The 17,105-nt window shown below is 36.5% G+C and overlaps 3 protein-coding genes across 5 annotated transcripts in view; 2 read left to right on the plus strand and 1 right to left on the minus strand.

Annotated features, from left to right (window-relative positions):
• Nucleotides 1-396: 396 nt before the first annotated feature.
• On the plus strand, nucleotides 397-1,656 carry Prosbeta3 (proteasome subunit beta type-3). 2 transcript variants are annotated; one of them, XM_033479999.2, is made up of 3 exons: nucleotides 397-532; nucleotides 871-1,436; nucleotides 1,508-1,656. In XM_033479999.2, the coding sequence occupies exons 1-3, from the start codon at nucleotides 530-532 to the stop codon at nucleotides 1,554-1,556; spliced, it is 618 nt and encodes a 205-aa protein (XP_033335890.1). In that variant the 5' UTR covers nucleotides 397-529; the 3' UTR covers nucleotides 1,557-1,656. The 2 variants fall into 2 exon arrangements, with proteins under 2 accessions (XP_033335890.1, XP_033335889.2); XM_033479998.2 differs by lacking the exon at nucleotides 397-532 and adding an exon at nucleotides 663-792.
• A 117-nt stretch (nucleotides 1,657-1,773) lies between these two features.
• LOC117226049 (uncharacterized) lies at nucleotides 1,774-2,767 on the plus strand. Its single transcript, XM_033479997.2, has 2 exons — nucleotides 1,774-1,944; nucleotides 2,093-2,767. The coding sequence occupies exons 1-2, from the start codon at nucleotides 1,887-1,889 to the stop codon at nucleotides 2,725-2,727; spliced, it is 693 nt and encodes a 230-aa protein (XP_033335888.2). The 5' UTR covers nucleotides 1,774-1,886; the 3' UTR covers nucleotides 2,728-2,767.
• A 174-nt stretch (nucleotides 2,768-2,941) lies between these two features.
• The window catches only part of LOC117226048 (facilitated trehalose transporter Tret1), a 14,871-nt gene continuing 707 nt past the window's right edge, over nucleotides 2,942-17,105 (minus strand). Inside the window, exons 2-4 of one of the 2 annotated variants that reach the window (XM_076525080.1) lie at nucleotides 14,165-14,443; nucleotides 4,996-5,306; nucleotides 2,942-4,913 (exon numbers count right to left, since the gene is read on the minus strand). In XM_076525080.1, coding sequence (XP_076381195.1) covers nucleotides 3,628-4,913; nucleotides 4,996-5,306; nucleotides 14,165-14,217 — 1,650 coding nt within the window. In that variant the 5' untranslated portion in view covers nucleotides 14,218-14,443 and the 3' untranslated portion in view covers nucleotides 2,942-3,627. Of the gene's footprint in view, nucleotides 4,914-4,995; nucleotides 5,307-9,762; nucleotides 10,275-14,164; nucleotides 14,444-17,105 lie in introns of those variants that run through there. The other variant, XM_033479996.2, reaches the window with a different exon arrangement.

Genomic DNA, 17,105 nt, shown 5'->3' on the forward strand with positions numbered 1-17,105 from the left:
TGTATGTACATATAAAGATTTCTGTGGCTATATTCATGAATCTACATGCGGACGCATGCGTACTGAAAATTAATTTTCAAAAAACGCTGCAGTTTCTGCCCTGCAAAAGTATTTTGTGGTTTAAATTTAAAACAAGAATGATATTATGTATATTCTACTTGTTTTCGTACAATACATCATTATTCATACATAACAAATTTTCGAGATCTCGTAATAGTTAAGGTGACGCAGATGATGAATGAAAATAAAAGATAAAAGGTGTATAATATTCTTAAACAATATATAAATAAAAATTAAGCGAAAATGAACAACAGAATACGGTACGTTATGTAACGCTTTTTAATAATAAAGAATCAAATTTACCAGATTATTGCAATATGTAAATGTATGTAAAATTATGTTGACTGTTTGGTAACGAGATTGAACTTCTACGCACTTTATATTCCGTGATCGTGATTCGCGTTCGAAACGGCACTTCAAACTGTATTGGCTTCAATCGGTGTTACATATTAAAAAAAAGCTTTTGAAGATGGTAATTATTCGTATATTAAGCAATATAATTTTTACGCATGTTTCTGATATAAAATAATATTGATTACTATTATACTTTAATAACTTTTAAAAGCTTCTAAAATAAGTCGAGGTTATGTTGCTGTCAAATGTAGGAATGATAGTGCATATTTGTGAGTTGACAGAAAATAGTCACGATTACTATTCAAATTGACTGATTTTTCTTATAAGAAACGAGACTTTAACTTGCTATGGATAGATACTTTAATGAAAGTGATTTTTGTACGTTTAACAAACTCCCAAAGTAATAATGGTATGCAAATCTATAGGATGGTATAAAGTTATGTTTTTCTTTTTCAGAGTATTCTAGCTTATAATGGAGGTGCTATTATAGCAATGAAAGGCAAGAACTGCGTGGCAATAGCTGCTGATCGCAGATTTGGTATACAAGCACAAACAATAACATGTGACTTTCAAAAAATCTTTGAAGTGGGACCATACTTGTATCTGAGTCTTCCAGGACTTGCTACTGACACTCAAACTGTAATGGAAAGGTTAAGGTTTCGATACAACCTTTACGAATTAAAGGAAAATAGGAAGATTCAGCCTAAAACGTTTGCAGCCATGATCTCAAATTTATTGTATGAGAGAAGATTTGCACCATACTTTGTGGAACCCATTGTTGCTGGATTAGATCCAGTTACTTTTGAACCATACATTTGTAACATGGACTTAATAGGATGTATATGCAGGCCAGGAGATTTTGTAGTCGGGGGAACATGTACTGAACAGCTTTATGGAATGTGTGAATCACTTTATGAACCAAATTTGGAACCAGATGATCTTTTTGAGACTATCAGCCAAGCTTTAGTAAATGCATGTGACAGAGATGCAATATCTGGTTGGGGTGCTGTTGTTTATGTAATGTAAGTTATTTTACATTTTTCCCATTTCTCTCACCTTTTTCTTTGAGTTAATAATTCAAATATTTTTACAGAGAAAAAGACAAAGTTACAACAAGGGTTGTCAAAACAAGAATGGATTAAGCTGATCACACAGAATTACATTATGTATAAGTTTATAATTTGGAAGCACCTACTAAAGAAATGTATACTCTGTTTAAATAAATTAATAATTTTCAATAAATCAGTTGTAGATTTTATCTTTGTTATACATGTTACGTTACAAGCAAAAGATGATGACTGCGACTAATTACTTATGTCGATAACATTGCGAGTGACCGGATGTTTTTAACTTGGGTATTGCTTAGGCTTATTAGGTTATGATTGCTTGTTTAAGGTGGTATCGTCTGCTTGACTCGTATTGGTTTGAAATATTTTTATCAACTATACGATTACATGTAGAATATAATTATAATGATTGCTTTTAATAGATTGTGCACAGCATTCCAGCGAATAACAATCAGTAAACGAGGTGCGTATAGAATACAATTTTTAAATAACCAAAATCCTAACCTAGATTTTTTTCTAAATGAGACTTCTACTATATATATTTATATTTCTTCTCTATATGTATTTTATTTTAATATTTTGTTTAAACAGTAATTGAACTTTCTTTTTAGCTAATGTTATCACAAGGTTCTGTTCCTCCTATTTTTCAAGAGATCAACATAGTAACCCACCTAAAAATTCAATAAGCGTAACACATTCTGATATAAACATTAAATTTGCACCAAGGACGCTCAACATAGATTTTGGAAATCTGGACAATGCTGTTATAAGAAATATAATCGAAGTACCAGTTAAGGATATACCATCGATAGGAGAACCTTTAACACGACGACCAATACAACATGATCTACCACTGACAAATAAAATTTTAGAGCTCCCTACACTAGAGAATGTTGTGGAGAAGCAAGCAATACGTATGATGGTAATTAGGAAACATAAAATGAAGAAACATAAGAGGAAGAAGCTGCGCAAACGAACGAAATTTCAAATGGAAACGATAAGAATGAGACGTAACTTGCAAAAGGAAAAATTATTTCAGACAGAATTATTTGCAAAAGTTCAAGAAGCTGAAGCATTTGATGTACAGGCATACATTGAGGGAAGATTGAATGAACTACTTAAAGATCGCTTACCGAGAACATTTAGGGGTGAAATACTACCACAAGAAATGATTAAGAAATTTTTAGAACAAGAAAAGGAAAGAAAGAAGAAAAGGAAGAATAAATTTCGCTTAACTCTTGATTAAATACATGTACTAGACAAATAAATATTCATTGTACTGTGAATTTTGTATTTGTTTCAATTTTCTTTGCTATGCAATTTTTAATTTAGATGAACTTCCAGTAACTGAATACAGATGAATGTTTATTTCTTAATAATACATCTTAGTGCTCATTCTAGTGTAGTATCCATAGATGTGATTATATCCATAGATATAAATAGATGTCACATGTAGAAAGTATGGAACATCAACTATTTATTGAATGTGTTCGAAATTATAATTTACATTCATAAAACTTATTGTGTTACAGAAACCCGCATATATTGTCAGACCACGATTTGGAAACATGATTTATACAGTTATTTATTCATTACGTTCTGTCTTTTCATCACATATGTACAATCGTTATATAATACTATGATATAATAAATAGCACCTTTGTTTATCTTTGCGCGGGTGTTCAGAAAGTATGATGCGATCCTCGAGAAATGTACATTCATTCGCGAGTATACCTGACGTTTTCAAATGGCTTGCAATATTTCGTTTCTATAAAAATATATAGCATCTCTTTTCCGAGAAGCAAACACGATTTAAATTATAGTCTTTAGTCAATAAATACATTTAGTCGTAAAGTAAAATTATCCTAGCTGAAAATGAGAAAAAGAGTATCGATAGCCAAGTCTTAATATCATGCAATTGACTTTATGATCGTGTCCTCAAGTCTCTTGATCTGCCCTACTGTCTTGCTACAAGACGAACCTCTCCGCAACATTGTTCTCTGTTAAAAGTACATAAAAAAACTATAGTTCCTTTCAGCGTTCGAAAAGTAAAACGACGCCAAATCAACACACACACACATCTATCTCTGCTCAATGGAAGACAGACTGCGATCTACTTGCATCGATATCAAAAAACAATGTTCTTCTAGGGTAGTACTTGACCCTTCTTCACTTCTAACACCTTTGGTTTGTTTATACTGCCGGTTCTTAAGTTGCTATTTCTACCAGAAAAATAGTCCTCTATCTCCTGAAGCGTTTTACCTTTTGTTTCTGGTAGACAGAGGTAGAAGTATATCGTACCGAACAAAGATATACAGCCGTATAGAATGAAAGTACCATGCCGAGTAATAGCGCTAGCTAAGAACGGATATGTTTTCACCACAGTAAAAATAAAGGAATGGGCTGCCATGGTAGTTAGGCCACCGATGATGCCGCGCACTTGTACCGGGTATACTTCTCCTATCATCACCCAAGGTATAACAAGGAAACCAAGGGTGCAAGTTATGGTGTACGAGAATATGCATAGGATAGGGAACCAAGTGGCGATAAGCGGCAAATTGTTCACAGTCCAATAATTTTTCAGCCACATGTATCCACCTAATCCTATCATGGACAATCCACATCCAACAGACGAGACCATTGTCAGAGGTCTTCTTCCGCATCTCCTGCACAAGATGCAGGCCACAATGGTAGACGCTAATCTTACACCACCGAGGATCACCGCGGCTAAGTACTTGTCTAATGACGACCCTGAGTCTTTAAAGATTTCTACAGCGTAGAAGGTAATTACGTTCGTACCCGACCATTGATATATCAGGAAGTATAAGAACAACAAGGTAAACGGTTTCAGGGCGTTCGGTTTTAAAAGGGCGCTCGTTATCTCACGGAATCCTGTCAGACGTTTGATGTTGTTCTTATTTGAGAAATTGATAAGTGTCTCCATTTCTTGGTTAATGTTGCAATTGTTGCCGCGGAATTGTTGCAGAGCTTCTCGGGCTTTTTCTGGCCTACTGCGAGATATGAGATAGGATGGCGTTTCAGGGAATAAGAACATCAGCATCAGGGCCGCGAGAGGGATAATTCCACTGATAGCTGCACAAATGTTCCAGCTGAGCATACTACCCAACGCGTACTCAATCAAGACGCCCGTGCTCACTCCAATACTGGCAAAAGCGGTCAACATCCCCCTGAGATGAGGCTGAGTGACTTCTCCGGTATAAACTCTTGCTGGCGCACCCACCATGCCTGATCCAAGGCCCACAAAGAACCTTCCGGCATATATCATGCGAATATCGGTGGCGAATGCAATTAATATCCAGCCAAGTAGCGCAGGAATTTCCGTGATGATCAGGGATCTTTTTCTACCAAGAACATCCATCATGTATCCAGATATTAGACATCCAATGGGGGTTCCGATGGAAGACATGCTAGCTGCAAAAATAATTTTATTATTAAAGCATGAAGCATTTTGGGAGCTTTCTTATCGCAGAAGTTTAGGCTTTCATTTTTTTACCTATCCATGACTCCTCGGCCGAATCCGCAACAATAGGAATTGTACTATTTGGTTCTTGCAGCTGTGGCAGAGCAATGGCGGAAAAACCAAAAGTCATGCCCGTGTTGATAGTTCCAAGTTGGGCCACAAATGCTGCTAGAACTTGTCTAGCAACACTCCCCCCGATGTTACCACCTTCTACATCATTATGCGTGTTACTTGACTCTGATCTAGACTTCTCTTCTTCCAAGGGGCTGGATGGTTGAATCTTTGGAAGGCTGCAAGAGCCCATCAAAGATGATTTGTCTGAGCTTTGAATGTCGCCATTTTTTCTGTAACAAATAATTTACATTAGTTATCATAGTAAATGATTCTTAAGAGTATTCAATTTAAGCAATGGCCATTTGACTATTTTTATTATCCGTGGGTCACTTAGGTAGAAGAAATACGGATATTGTGCGTATTATTATAATAGGAGAAATACAGAAACACAGAGCTTTATGCTCACATTCTCTTATCTACCAACTGGGAGATAATGTTTTCACGCAACAGGAATAATTAAGTATGTGTTGGAAACCGTACGTTAATGTCTCTTTCGGACTTTCGACATAACACAGATAATGTACGCCTACACAATTGATTATTAATCATTTCTTTGTTATCATAATCTTTTTTTTATATCAGCTTGAAACTGAATTTTGATAAGTTCGTATAAAAATAAAATACGCGCACGTAAGAAACAAAACGTTTCGCTGTCGCCTTCCATTGTGCGAACGATTGCATTAATAGGAAGCGTTACTGTCATATAAAAAGAGAGAAAAAAAAGCAACCAAGATAATTTTCAATTATTCTCACTTGGGCAATTAACCGTGAAATGCGATTGTTTCGCAGCAGAAAAACGCTGAAACTTCCGCGGTTTGCGAACGACCGTAGCAGATCGTGTTACCGATGCAATTACAATCGTTAACTCTTTGTGCAAATAGTTTCTCGGTCTCCATAACAAAATGTATAATAATACATAAAAAAGTGACTCAATTAATGAATATTATCCGTTGATCGTATAATTGAAACTGCTGATGATAATTTTATCTGCTTACGCACATAGACGTCTGTCAGACAAAATAAAATGATTAATTAATTATCATCGTTGCTTATAAAATATGTATATTTATTCAATATTTCTAATATATTAATAAATAAATTATAAATATATCAATATTAATTATATAATAATATATATAAATATAATTAATATATATATATATATATATATTAATTATATTTATATATATTATATATATATATATATTAATTATATTTATATATATTATTATATAATTAATATTGATATATTAATGTGACAATATTCGATGTCGTTTAATTAGTTATTTGTTATGTGAACGATCTGCGTCTGATATTGAATAAATTAATATATTTAATATTAATTCTATATATATATATATATATTTAATATTAATTATATATATATATATATATATATATATATATATATATATATATATATATATATATTTAATAGTGAATTAAAGGAACGCCACGGCTCTAGAGAACAATGACCATGTTCGCGCTTCCTACAATGATTCACAATCGCTTCTGTTCCATATCTTTCTGCCTTTTGGACTTTTTAATACGATGGAAGGTTCTGTCGGGGAAACGCATGCTAAACGCCGTCGGAATACGCGACTTTCTTTGTTCCTACACCATTTTGCTCGTCCTGTCCAGCATTGCACGAGGAAAATGACGAGAAAACTGCATTCGACATTATAAACGATCAAAAGCGAATAGACCTTCGCAATCGCGTAGGCGCACGATAAAAGTAAAATATCATCGGTGAATGTTCAACGTTGTTACTAAATAACGCGCGAATAATTCGATGATGCAACGCCGCGAACACGATAAGGCAATAAATAAAAAGGTGCGATTGCTTTCGTATGCAAATCCCTGTAGAATGGAAACAGGAGTGAACGTTGAACATTCGCAGCTTCGGTCGAGCGCAATTGCGGCTCGATTTCTCATAGAAATTTCATTTTCCAACCCGAAGTCGAGACGATAACGAGTCGCCTAAGAAAAGAGACATCGTCTTTAATCAATCGTCGAACGCGTGTAATGCGATCTTGTTTTTTTCTTCCTAATTCCGTTGGGAAATACGATAAGTTACTCGACAAACGTGAGAGCTTTTTTTTCTGATACAGAAAGTCGACATTTTCTATCTATAGCTACACAAAATTAGGTTTTATTATCAAACAGAGCGACGCACTTGAGCAGCCTTAACCCGTATTCCCGCCGATTATACTTCGAAAACCGAAATAAACGTGGAAAGGGTAGGGGAGTGTATACCTCAACGAAAATCGTTAAATGTTTCTGAAACGAAGGCATCAAGATTTCATTGAACGAAAATGTCACGTAACACGGAACGTATCTGTGAAAATTATTCACCGACGAAACTGTACGAAGTGCAATTTACAAGAGATAAAAAGGAACAAGCACAATTGTGTCTGTTACAGAGATCGCCTTTTCTGGAGACCTCTGTCGGCTACCGTAAAATTTCGAATTCTGGCATTATTCAGAGCCAAATTATTTTCGTCCGTGAAAGGGTTCACCTGTGACACACGTGAACTCTTCGACGCAATTGTCCTTGGTTCCACGGAGCGTAAATAGTTTAATTACATAACGAATGTTTGACAACTAGGTGCGTACAGCGAGGGGTGAACTTTAACACGTTGCGTCAGGTACCACGGAATCGAATATGAAAAGAAAGTGTGCGATGAATGTGATTAAAGGTAGCCAGCGAAACGTAAATTGTGATGGTGATAGCGAGAGAAAGAGGCTAAAAACCGGTCTTAACCCTTTGCACTCGAATGGCGACTCTGAGGCGCCACTAAAAATTGGTGTACCATTTTTCAAAATCATTCTAAGAGCATCGGACTTGTTTCTACTTGAAAAGGAACTATTAAAATTGCATTGTACTTGTCAACAGGCACAATTTCATGTGCATAAGTCGCAATAAATTATACAAAATAGAATTACTGTAGATCAGAAATCATGTTTTGGATTTCGAATTCGCATAGCTTCGACCGCAAAGGGTTAATAATCGAACAGCAGATCACAAGCTCTTCTTGTTCCTGTATATTAATTAGTTCACGTTATCGACGCGATCGTTATTCGTAACATTCACACGTCCTGTAATGATCGCCGACGTCAACGTGTACGAAAATAAATGTGACCTTTAAATTAACCCGAAGACAAAGTAGTCGTAATTATCAACAAGTTTCAAAATTAATGCAGCAGGTATATGTACAGTAAAGTCAGCTGTCTGTTGCCTGACCATTCGTCAATGACGCTACTCGAGCGTTGCATATTAATAGACTAGTTATATCGAGCTCTATGGCAAATACACTTATCAGTTAGGAACGCGTTCGAAAAACTGTTTAAATAAAGAACGAATGTTTTTTTTTTCGAGATAGTAAATATCTAACAACGAACGGCAATAGTAATCGATACTTATTTATGATACGAACTATGAAAAGTCTGCGCAATAGATAATACATGTAATTCACTATTAGCCGTTATCGTGTTAGCTTATCAATTCTATACGTCATAAGTTTTCTTTCAACTGCAATTACAAAATAATAGCTGTGGCGTTTTCGTTGCGTTTTTCTTGATAGTGCAACGAAGAGAATTTTTTTGAAAAAAAGCCTACTCGAGTCAACAATCTAAGTATGTATGTACAGATGACGTAATACATAGAGTGGCGACGGGTGAACGTCCTATGCAACTAAAAAGCTAGGAAAATATGGTGACAACATTCCGAACGTGCGACTCGTTCGATAAACATCTCAACCGAGGGGAAATTTAGTGCTGAACGCACATGACAAGTAAAGTAATTGATTGCGACGATTAACAGCTCGAAAACGAAGCAGAAAATTGACAAGAAAATCTACGGTAATCCGTTACACGCTCTACAAATAGCTACAAGCTTTTGCCTGTTTGTCGATACGACGTCGACCATATTTTCTTCTATTTTATATCATATATATTTCTCTCTCTCTCTCTCTCTCTCTCTCTCTCTCTCATATATATCTATATATCTCATATATATCTCATATATATATCTCTCTATCTCTCTCATATATATCTCATATATCTCTCTCTCTTATATATATATATATATATATATATATATATATAAAATATATAAAAAAAAAATATATATATATTTTTTTTTATCATATATATCATATATATCATATATATTTTTATATATATTTCTCTCTCTCTCTATATATATATATATTTTTTCTATTTTATAACAACGTTCACCTAAGTATTACCCTCGAATATTTAAACAAATCGAAGAAGCCAGCACGAACAGAAATCTGTTATTTAATATATGCAAAAATCTGTCATTAACGTTTTATAGTTTTTCTATCTAATGGAAAAAAGTATTCCAAAGTACGAGTCAGTTTTCGTCCTTGGTCGCCGCGCTATCGTTGTAAACAACGAATCGCGTTGGGAGCGTCCGCAGGCGGAAAAGAGAAATCATGCGCGCCACCGTTTCCTTGTCGATAATAAAGAACACGCCGGTGTGCAACGGTGCCAAGAAATCAAATACCGTATACAATTGTCTTATTGGGAGTCGTTTCTCGTTTTAACCCGAGAAATTCTTTAACGCTGCCACGTGCTGCTCTACGGTGCCAGATCCGCGAGGCGCGCGTGCGCGTCAAAGGCCGAAAGTAAACAATTAGTATATCTACGTAGAGTACTTACTCCACCACGGCATTCGTCATGTTGGCTCTTTCTGTCACCACCCCGTGACGATTGCCCGAATAACGTTAAAAATTATGTACAGGTTATGTGTGTACGGATATATGTATGTATATATATACTATATGTATATTTCTAATATCACAGTCGGTCGATCACAATGCTGCAATCACTGCGCGGACGAAGCTCGCACGGTTCATCGCCTCTCTTCTTTGTTTTCTCTCCGTCCTCGTCGCTCCGTTTTCTTCTCTCCTCCACGGACTAGCAATTTACGCCACTACGCTTTATGGAATAACCTTTCTCCCATGGAAAATTCTCGCAGCGCCGATCGTGCGTCCCGTAAAATCCAACGGACGTCTCCTTCCATGGACGCCGTTGTCCGACTATTTTCACCGGTGTTTCACGGATCGACGATCAGGATTGATCCACCGCGAACAACGATCCACGAATAAACGTGGTAAACCCGCTACTTTCTCACGCTACTCGTTCACGTTACGACGCGCGCGCATCGAATGTCTCCGTGACACGCGCCCGCCGTTTATATATGCGAACGGGCACCTCGGCGATGGGGGAAGACGCGCGAATTTTGTTATCGCGCGCATGCGCCCCTCCTACGGCCGCGAGCTTTCTCGAGAGCGTACATCTTTTTCTTCGTCGTTAACAGGTATTTTAAACGAGCGTTCTCGCTTGGAGATTTCGAATGATCTTCAGGGGGTTCGCGAATAGTATTTCGAGCAGGTGCGACGATCCGTTCATTTCTGAGGGGTTTGTTATTATTTTAATGAGGTTACGAGGGTGGATTAAAAGATGGCGCCTTTCGTAAACTGCTTTTCGTTCGCGTTTCGTGCATTCATTCTTAACATTAAGTCCACGCTGCGCCGCCTCTGTTTCACTGTAAATTATCGATATATATATATATCGATAATTAAAATATATATATATATATATATATATATATATATATATATATATATATATTATATAATAATAATAAAATGATAAAAATTCTAAATAAATTCTACGTTGTAATTCTTGTACTACGTTGTAATTCAGCCGTTAAACGGAGTTAAAAGGGCGGGTCAAACGGTGCTTTTTTTTAATGCGTCACCTTCGCACCGATTTTTTAAAGTGAGTCCATCGATTCGATCGATCCGCGATGGTATGTTATTCCGCAGCTGTCGAACGGATCTTCGATTAATTCGAATGAAAATCGTATAAAATATTGTCGCCAGAAAATATGTACGTCGGATCGTGGTTCGGTGGACCGGCCTCTTTTTACTGTTTTTGACGGTGCACCGTTGGAAAATAGAACGTCGGTGTTTGTTCAACAGGCTTACAAAATAAAACTCGCGCTGCCTCAAGATCACGCGACGGCGACGCATCGTTCCCGATTTTTGTCTCCCCCGGATCCAATACAGCTGCGCGTCCTCGTAATCTACAGCCGAATCGATAAGAACAATCACGAGGATTTGATCGTTTGTTTATCTGAGAAAAATAGTGCCGTATCGCTGGGCGGTTCTACAGACTCGTGACTGAATTTGTCACGATTGTTGTTCGTGAAACACGATACCGGCGTCGGCCCGTTCGACGTTCAGCCCCGCGAATCGCGATAAAATATCCGCGCAGAGTGAAAGTGATTGTCACTCGATGGAAATGTTGCTCGCAAGTGGTGCGCGCGTTTCGCAGGGTCGAGACGCGAGCATTTCTTTACACACACCAGTAACGATTTTTCTGAAAGAACCGTAGTACGGAGAGGTGTCCAAATAATGTAATTATCCGACAATCTAAAAATTAACCCTTTCAGTGCTGGGCGAGAAAGAGGCGCTTATGCGAAGGATAACCGGCCGAATTTCACGATTTTACTAGGATTTCGAGAAAGGCTCATCAAAATTAAACGAAAAGCAATATTTACATAATTGAAAAAGCAGTGTATAGGGAATAAAACGGTGACGCTAATTTGCTCTCTCGCAAAAAAAATTAGACTATTTGTAACGTATTTATTTATTTATAACGCTACAAGGTGCGGACCGATATATCGGCTCTGGCATTTTTCGCCAGTGCAGCGAGGGCCGATATATCGCTCTCCGACACTAAAAGGGTTAATATAACGTAATTGTTACAGTTCAACGTTCAGCCTATCGAGCACTTTTCTTTTCAGTTTTCGATAGACGCGTGTCGTTTCGTAAGAACGACAAGATCGAATTTATTTGAACTTTCGACAGTTCAGTTTCTCTGCGGCGAAAATTCTCGCGGTTTCGATCATTGAAAATCAGTCAACGCGAAACCGAGTATGTGCATTTGTAACGGAGCGGCAGGTTTAGCGTGAACAGCGTGCTTAACAATGTAATAAAATATCATTATCATTTCATCCGCAGAAACCGTTAGCCCGATAACGTCAGCACGTCGACGTTCACTCTCTGAAAAACGATCGTCCCTCGTAACGATTTTGAAATTGTCCAAAGGGACGCTAACGAAATTCGGGAAAATTAGCGAAGAACGTCCAACAATGGAGGAACAGGGGAACGCGTTTGTCCCGAATGTTGGAACGGCGTTACGGATGAGGGATCGGCTACGCGTCCCGTTTACGGCTCATATTTTTAAACGCCGATGACTCATCGGGATCCTAAGCAAATGAACGAGGTCGTAAACGCGGTGCAATTAGATTTTCCCGTGGCCGAAACCGCTCGGTGAGTAATTTTCACGTCGGAAGACACCTGTGCGCGCGAGCCTTTTATCCTATCACGGTCGTCGATCAGCCGTGATCGATGCCTCGGAAACTTCGGAACGCCCGGGATCGATGGCTCTCGTTCGCGCATTACATTACACATTGACCCTAAATGATTCATTTCGAACGACCCCGTATTCCGGAAACGGAGCGGAAACGTGCTCGAAAGAGAAATATACCATGGCAACTGTTATCGGTCTCGTCGATTTGCGAACGATGTGTGACGCGTCCCGCGCACAATAGAATCGTCAGAAAAATCTGACCGAGACGATAAACTCACCCTTTTACAGCGAAACAATTTAATCGTCGCGGATGACGTTTTTACAATGGGTTTCGCGCGGCTTAATTACTGTTTGCGTGAAACGCCTCTGAACCTTCTCGCGAAAACGTTCGTTTCTTCGTAATTTGATTTCGTCGAGCAATCACGCGAACTGTCACTGATTAAGCCTCTGACGATTGATCGTTTTCATAAATATAATATATATATATATATATATATATATATATATATATATATAATTTATTATATTATTAATATAATATTATATATAATTAATAATATAGTATTATATATAATATAATTATATTATATATATATATTAATATTATATATATATATATTAATAATAATTATATATAATTAATAATAATATTATTATATTATTATATATATAATATATATAATAAATAAAATAATACTATCGACGATGTTTATAATCATTCCGAGCATTGTTCAGCAATTTTTCAATATATATTTTTCAGGATATTTTCTGCACACTTATTTAGCCTTTTCGTTGTTCTTAGTGTAACAGCAATTTATTTGATTTAATTGACGAAAATTGAGTAATTACGGTTTAAATACTTCGGGTCAAAATTGACCGCAGCCACCGCCGCGCGAGGGTTAATCCACTGAACACGAAGTTCAATATTTATCGTATACGGGTTAGGGAGCCCATCGATGACGTAAGTGACACGATAGTAGCAAAAGCGCAGTATTAAAACATAGAAGGAAGAACATAGAAATAAGATGTGAAAACGTGAGGATATATAAATTAATTAATGAGATTAATTAAAATCATGAAACTCTATATTAAGCAATGATTTCAGCCGATCGGTCTTCCAGTCTTCACGCACTCACGACGTTCTCGAATAAGAAATCCTTCGGGTCTACACAACAATTAATAAACATTTTCACCGTTTTCTTGTGAAATAATCGAGAAAGATGGAAACTTCCACGTACTTTCCTTGTCTGTTTAACACTCCGACTGCCACCACCCCGACAATCTCAAAGATTTTGTGAAATTATCATTTAATTAAACATTATAATTTTATTTAATTAAATCGGCACTGAAAAGTTAAGTTATACGACATTGATTGCTTTTCCAATATTCGTAAATTTTCCTTTCCTACTCGTTCCTGATTAAATTAGGGGCGTACGTACAATAAGATTCGCGTGACAAATTTACTTCCAAATCCGGAGCAAGCAATTCCGTTTTGAGAATAATACGCACACTTTTTCAGCCGCGTGTACGTGTTTTTCGATCGATCCTCCACGAATCAGAGTGCAGTTCGAACGAGTCGGTCTTACGGGCACCGAGCTTAGCGTAGCAAGCCACAGGACGATTATCAATAATTGCCATGGATTTTACGATCGAATCGGTCGATTTTGATGGTACTCACCCGTCAGACGTGCCCTCGTTCGTAAAGGTCTCGTAATTTCTGTTCGCGGGCATGGTTCTCCGCGGACTGAACAGGTTTCGCGTACAGTTGCGGTCGATTAAATTATTCTCTAGTGGTTTATCGGTGCCCGTGTCACGAGTTTCTTCGTATCAAGACTCGCAGTCATGTGCTCCCGCTGTCTTGTTCGTCTTGTTTTCTACAATTTCGCTTATTTTCAGGCCGATCGTCCAATGTCTTCACTCCGCTCGCCTCCGCTTGCCTCCGCTTGCCTCGAGCCACCTACAAAGTTCCATATTTTATCAGAAATCCGACTATGACGACACGAAATAGTGCTCGGAAGCGATCGCTTTGTCCGTCGGAATCATACTTCAATTTATAGTCAATTCTCCCTAATCGATGCTCATATTCTGCACAAAAATGGACAATTTTGGAAGAGGAGATACGATTATTCGGGCCCTGTGGCTCGTTTTTATAATTATGAATAGCTATAAAAATAAGCTATATTAATATAGCTATATTGATATAAACAGCTATAAAAAAATAAGCTGTATTAATATAGCTATATTGATATAAACAGCTATAAAAATAAGCTGTATCAATATAGCTATATTAATATAAACAGCTATAAAAATAAGCTATATTAATATAAACAGCTATAAAAATAAGCTATATCAATATAGTTATATTAATATAAACAGCTATAAAAATAAGCTATATCAATATAGCTATATTAATATAAACAGCTATAAAAATAAGCTGTATAATGGAGCTATATTAATATAAACAGCTATAAAAATAAGCTATATTAATAAAGCTATATTAATATAAACAGCTATAAAAATAAGCTATATCAATATAGCTATATTAATATAAACAGCTATAAAAATAAGCTGTATTAATAGAGCTATATTAATATAAATAGCTATAAAAATAAGCTATATCAATATAGCTATATTAATATAAACAGCTATAAAAATAAGCTGTATTAATAGAGCTATATTAATATAAATAGCTATAAAAATAAGCTATATCAATATAGCTATATTAATATAAACAGCTATAAAAATAAGCTGTATTAATATAGCTATATTAATATATACAGCTAATATAGCTATATAAAAACGAGCTTCCGAAACTGTCCATTTTTGTGCACAATCTTACTGCACTCCGTGAACACTCGACGAGTCAAACTGGAAATCATCTCGACAGAAACGAATTCGTTCGCTCGACTATGGTAATTCGGGTCGCATCTCTTTGAACGGTACTCGAACCATCGAACTTCTTGTTCATAGTGAAAAAAAAACACACACACACACACAAAGAGACCACCGTTCGTTCGAACGAAGCAAACATGATAACGATCTGTGACAGGACTTTGCCATCTTTTAGCAAATATTGAGTTACTATGTTATTGAATGGGTAAAGAGACGAAGTGGAATTGAAACGGTGTACACGTATTTTAGTGCAGTTAGTATGCTGCTAGAATGCAAGAAAATAAAACAGACAAGATCGAATCTGTTGTCGGTGCGAACGTTTAAAGAATTTAAGGATACGATAAATTCTCCCGGATTTTCCTCCGGTTTGTAAACCGAAATGGACAATTTCGGGCGAGGCGATACGACTATTCGAGCCTCGCGGCACATTTTTATAGTTGCCTATTGTCAACAATAATGCGATTTATAAACTGCGCGTTCAGTTTCGAAAGCTGGAGAACTTTGAGAAGTTCTAAATAGCTTTAAGAGCTTTTAACATTTGATTTGCGGAGCACAAAAAACAGCTGTTTTGTTAATACAAAACATATATAAGAGTAACATATATAAGAGTATATATATATATATAAATAATAATATAGCTATATATTATTAATATAGCTTATTTTTATAGCTGCTTATATTAATGTAGCTTTATTAATATAGCTTATTTTTATAGCTGTTTATATTAATATAACTTATTTTTATAGCTGTTTATATTAATATAGCTATATTGATATAGCTTATTTTTATATATATATATTATTTATATATATATATAATATATTATATAATATATTATATAATATATATTTTATATATATATATATATATATATATATATATATATATATTAGTATAGTAGTATTACTATAGTATGAGTATATATAATATATAAGAGTAACAATAATACACTCATTCTGATTCTTAACAAGCGTTGTTGTAACATTTGCGGTAAGTAACATATAAATTGAATAAATAACTCATAAATATATGAATAATGATACGAATAATCGTAAATAAAAAAATTAGTGACCCGTCATTTTGACGGGTCCCGTAAATCCAGTGTTAAAATTCCGTTCCGTAAATACAGTGAAACACGCAGGATTATTGCTATTGAACGAATCCCATATTTCCAGGAAGAAAGAGACCCGTTTTTCCGGTCACTTTGCTTCGAACGTGCCTCGCCGAAGCGTTTTTAGCGTTCATCGCGGTTACCGGATGATCGATGCACTGCTATCAGGCGAAGATAAGCAGGCCACAGTCGATCCAGACGAGCGATCACAGAAATTCACGTCATTAAAATTCTCAAAGGACTATTGCGCGTTCTCGTTCCCGTTTCGTCGCTTTCGTTTATTGGATTAATTGATGCTGTTGCGTGTGCTATTCTCGCGGCCAATTCATCCTACGGAATCGCACGAATACCGCTGAAGAACACGTTTTCATTTCCACGACTGTGTCGCGCCAGGACAACTTTATTCCTTGGTCTACGTGCGATCTGACATGCTATACGCGTCGTCATCCTAAAAGATTCTGCGTTCCCGTTTTCATCCCTCGGCCCGCGGTTGCCGGGTCCTTGGCGACCCGACGCGTTCGAATCGTCGCCTTCCATCGCCGACTTCCGGCAATTAAATTAACCAAACGGCTGCTGCACCGGGAACAACGTAAAGTTGTAAGTAAGTCTATGTGTG

The sequence above is a fragment of the Megalopta genalis genome, chromosome 11 (assembly GCF_051020955.1).
Source record: "Megalopta genalis isolate 19385.01 chromosome 11, iyMegGena1_principal, whole genome shotgun sequence".
Taxonomy (NCBI): domain Eukaryota; kingdom Metazoa; phylum Arthropoda; class Insecta; order Hymenoptera; family Halictidae; genus Megalopta; species Megalopta genalis.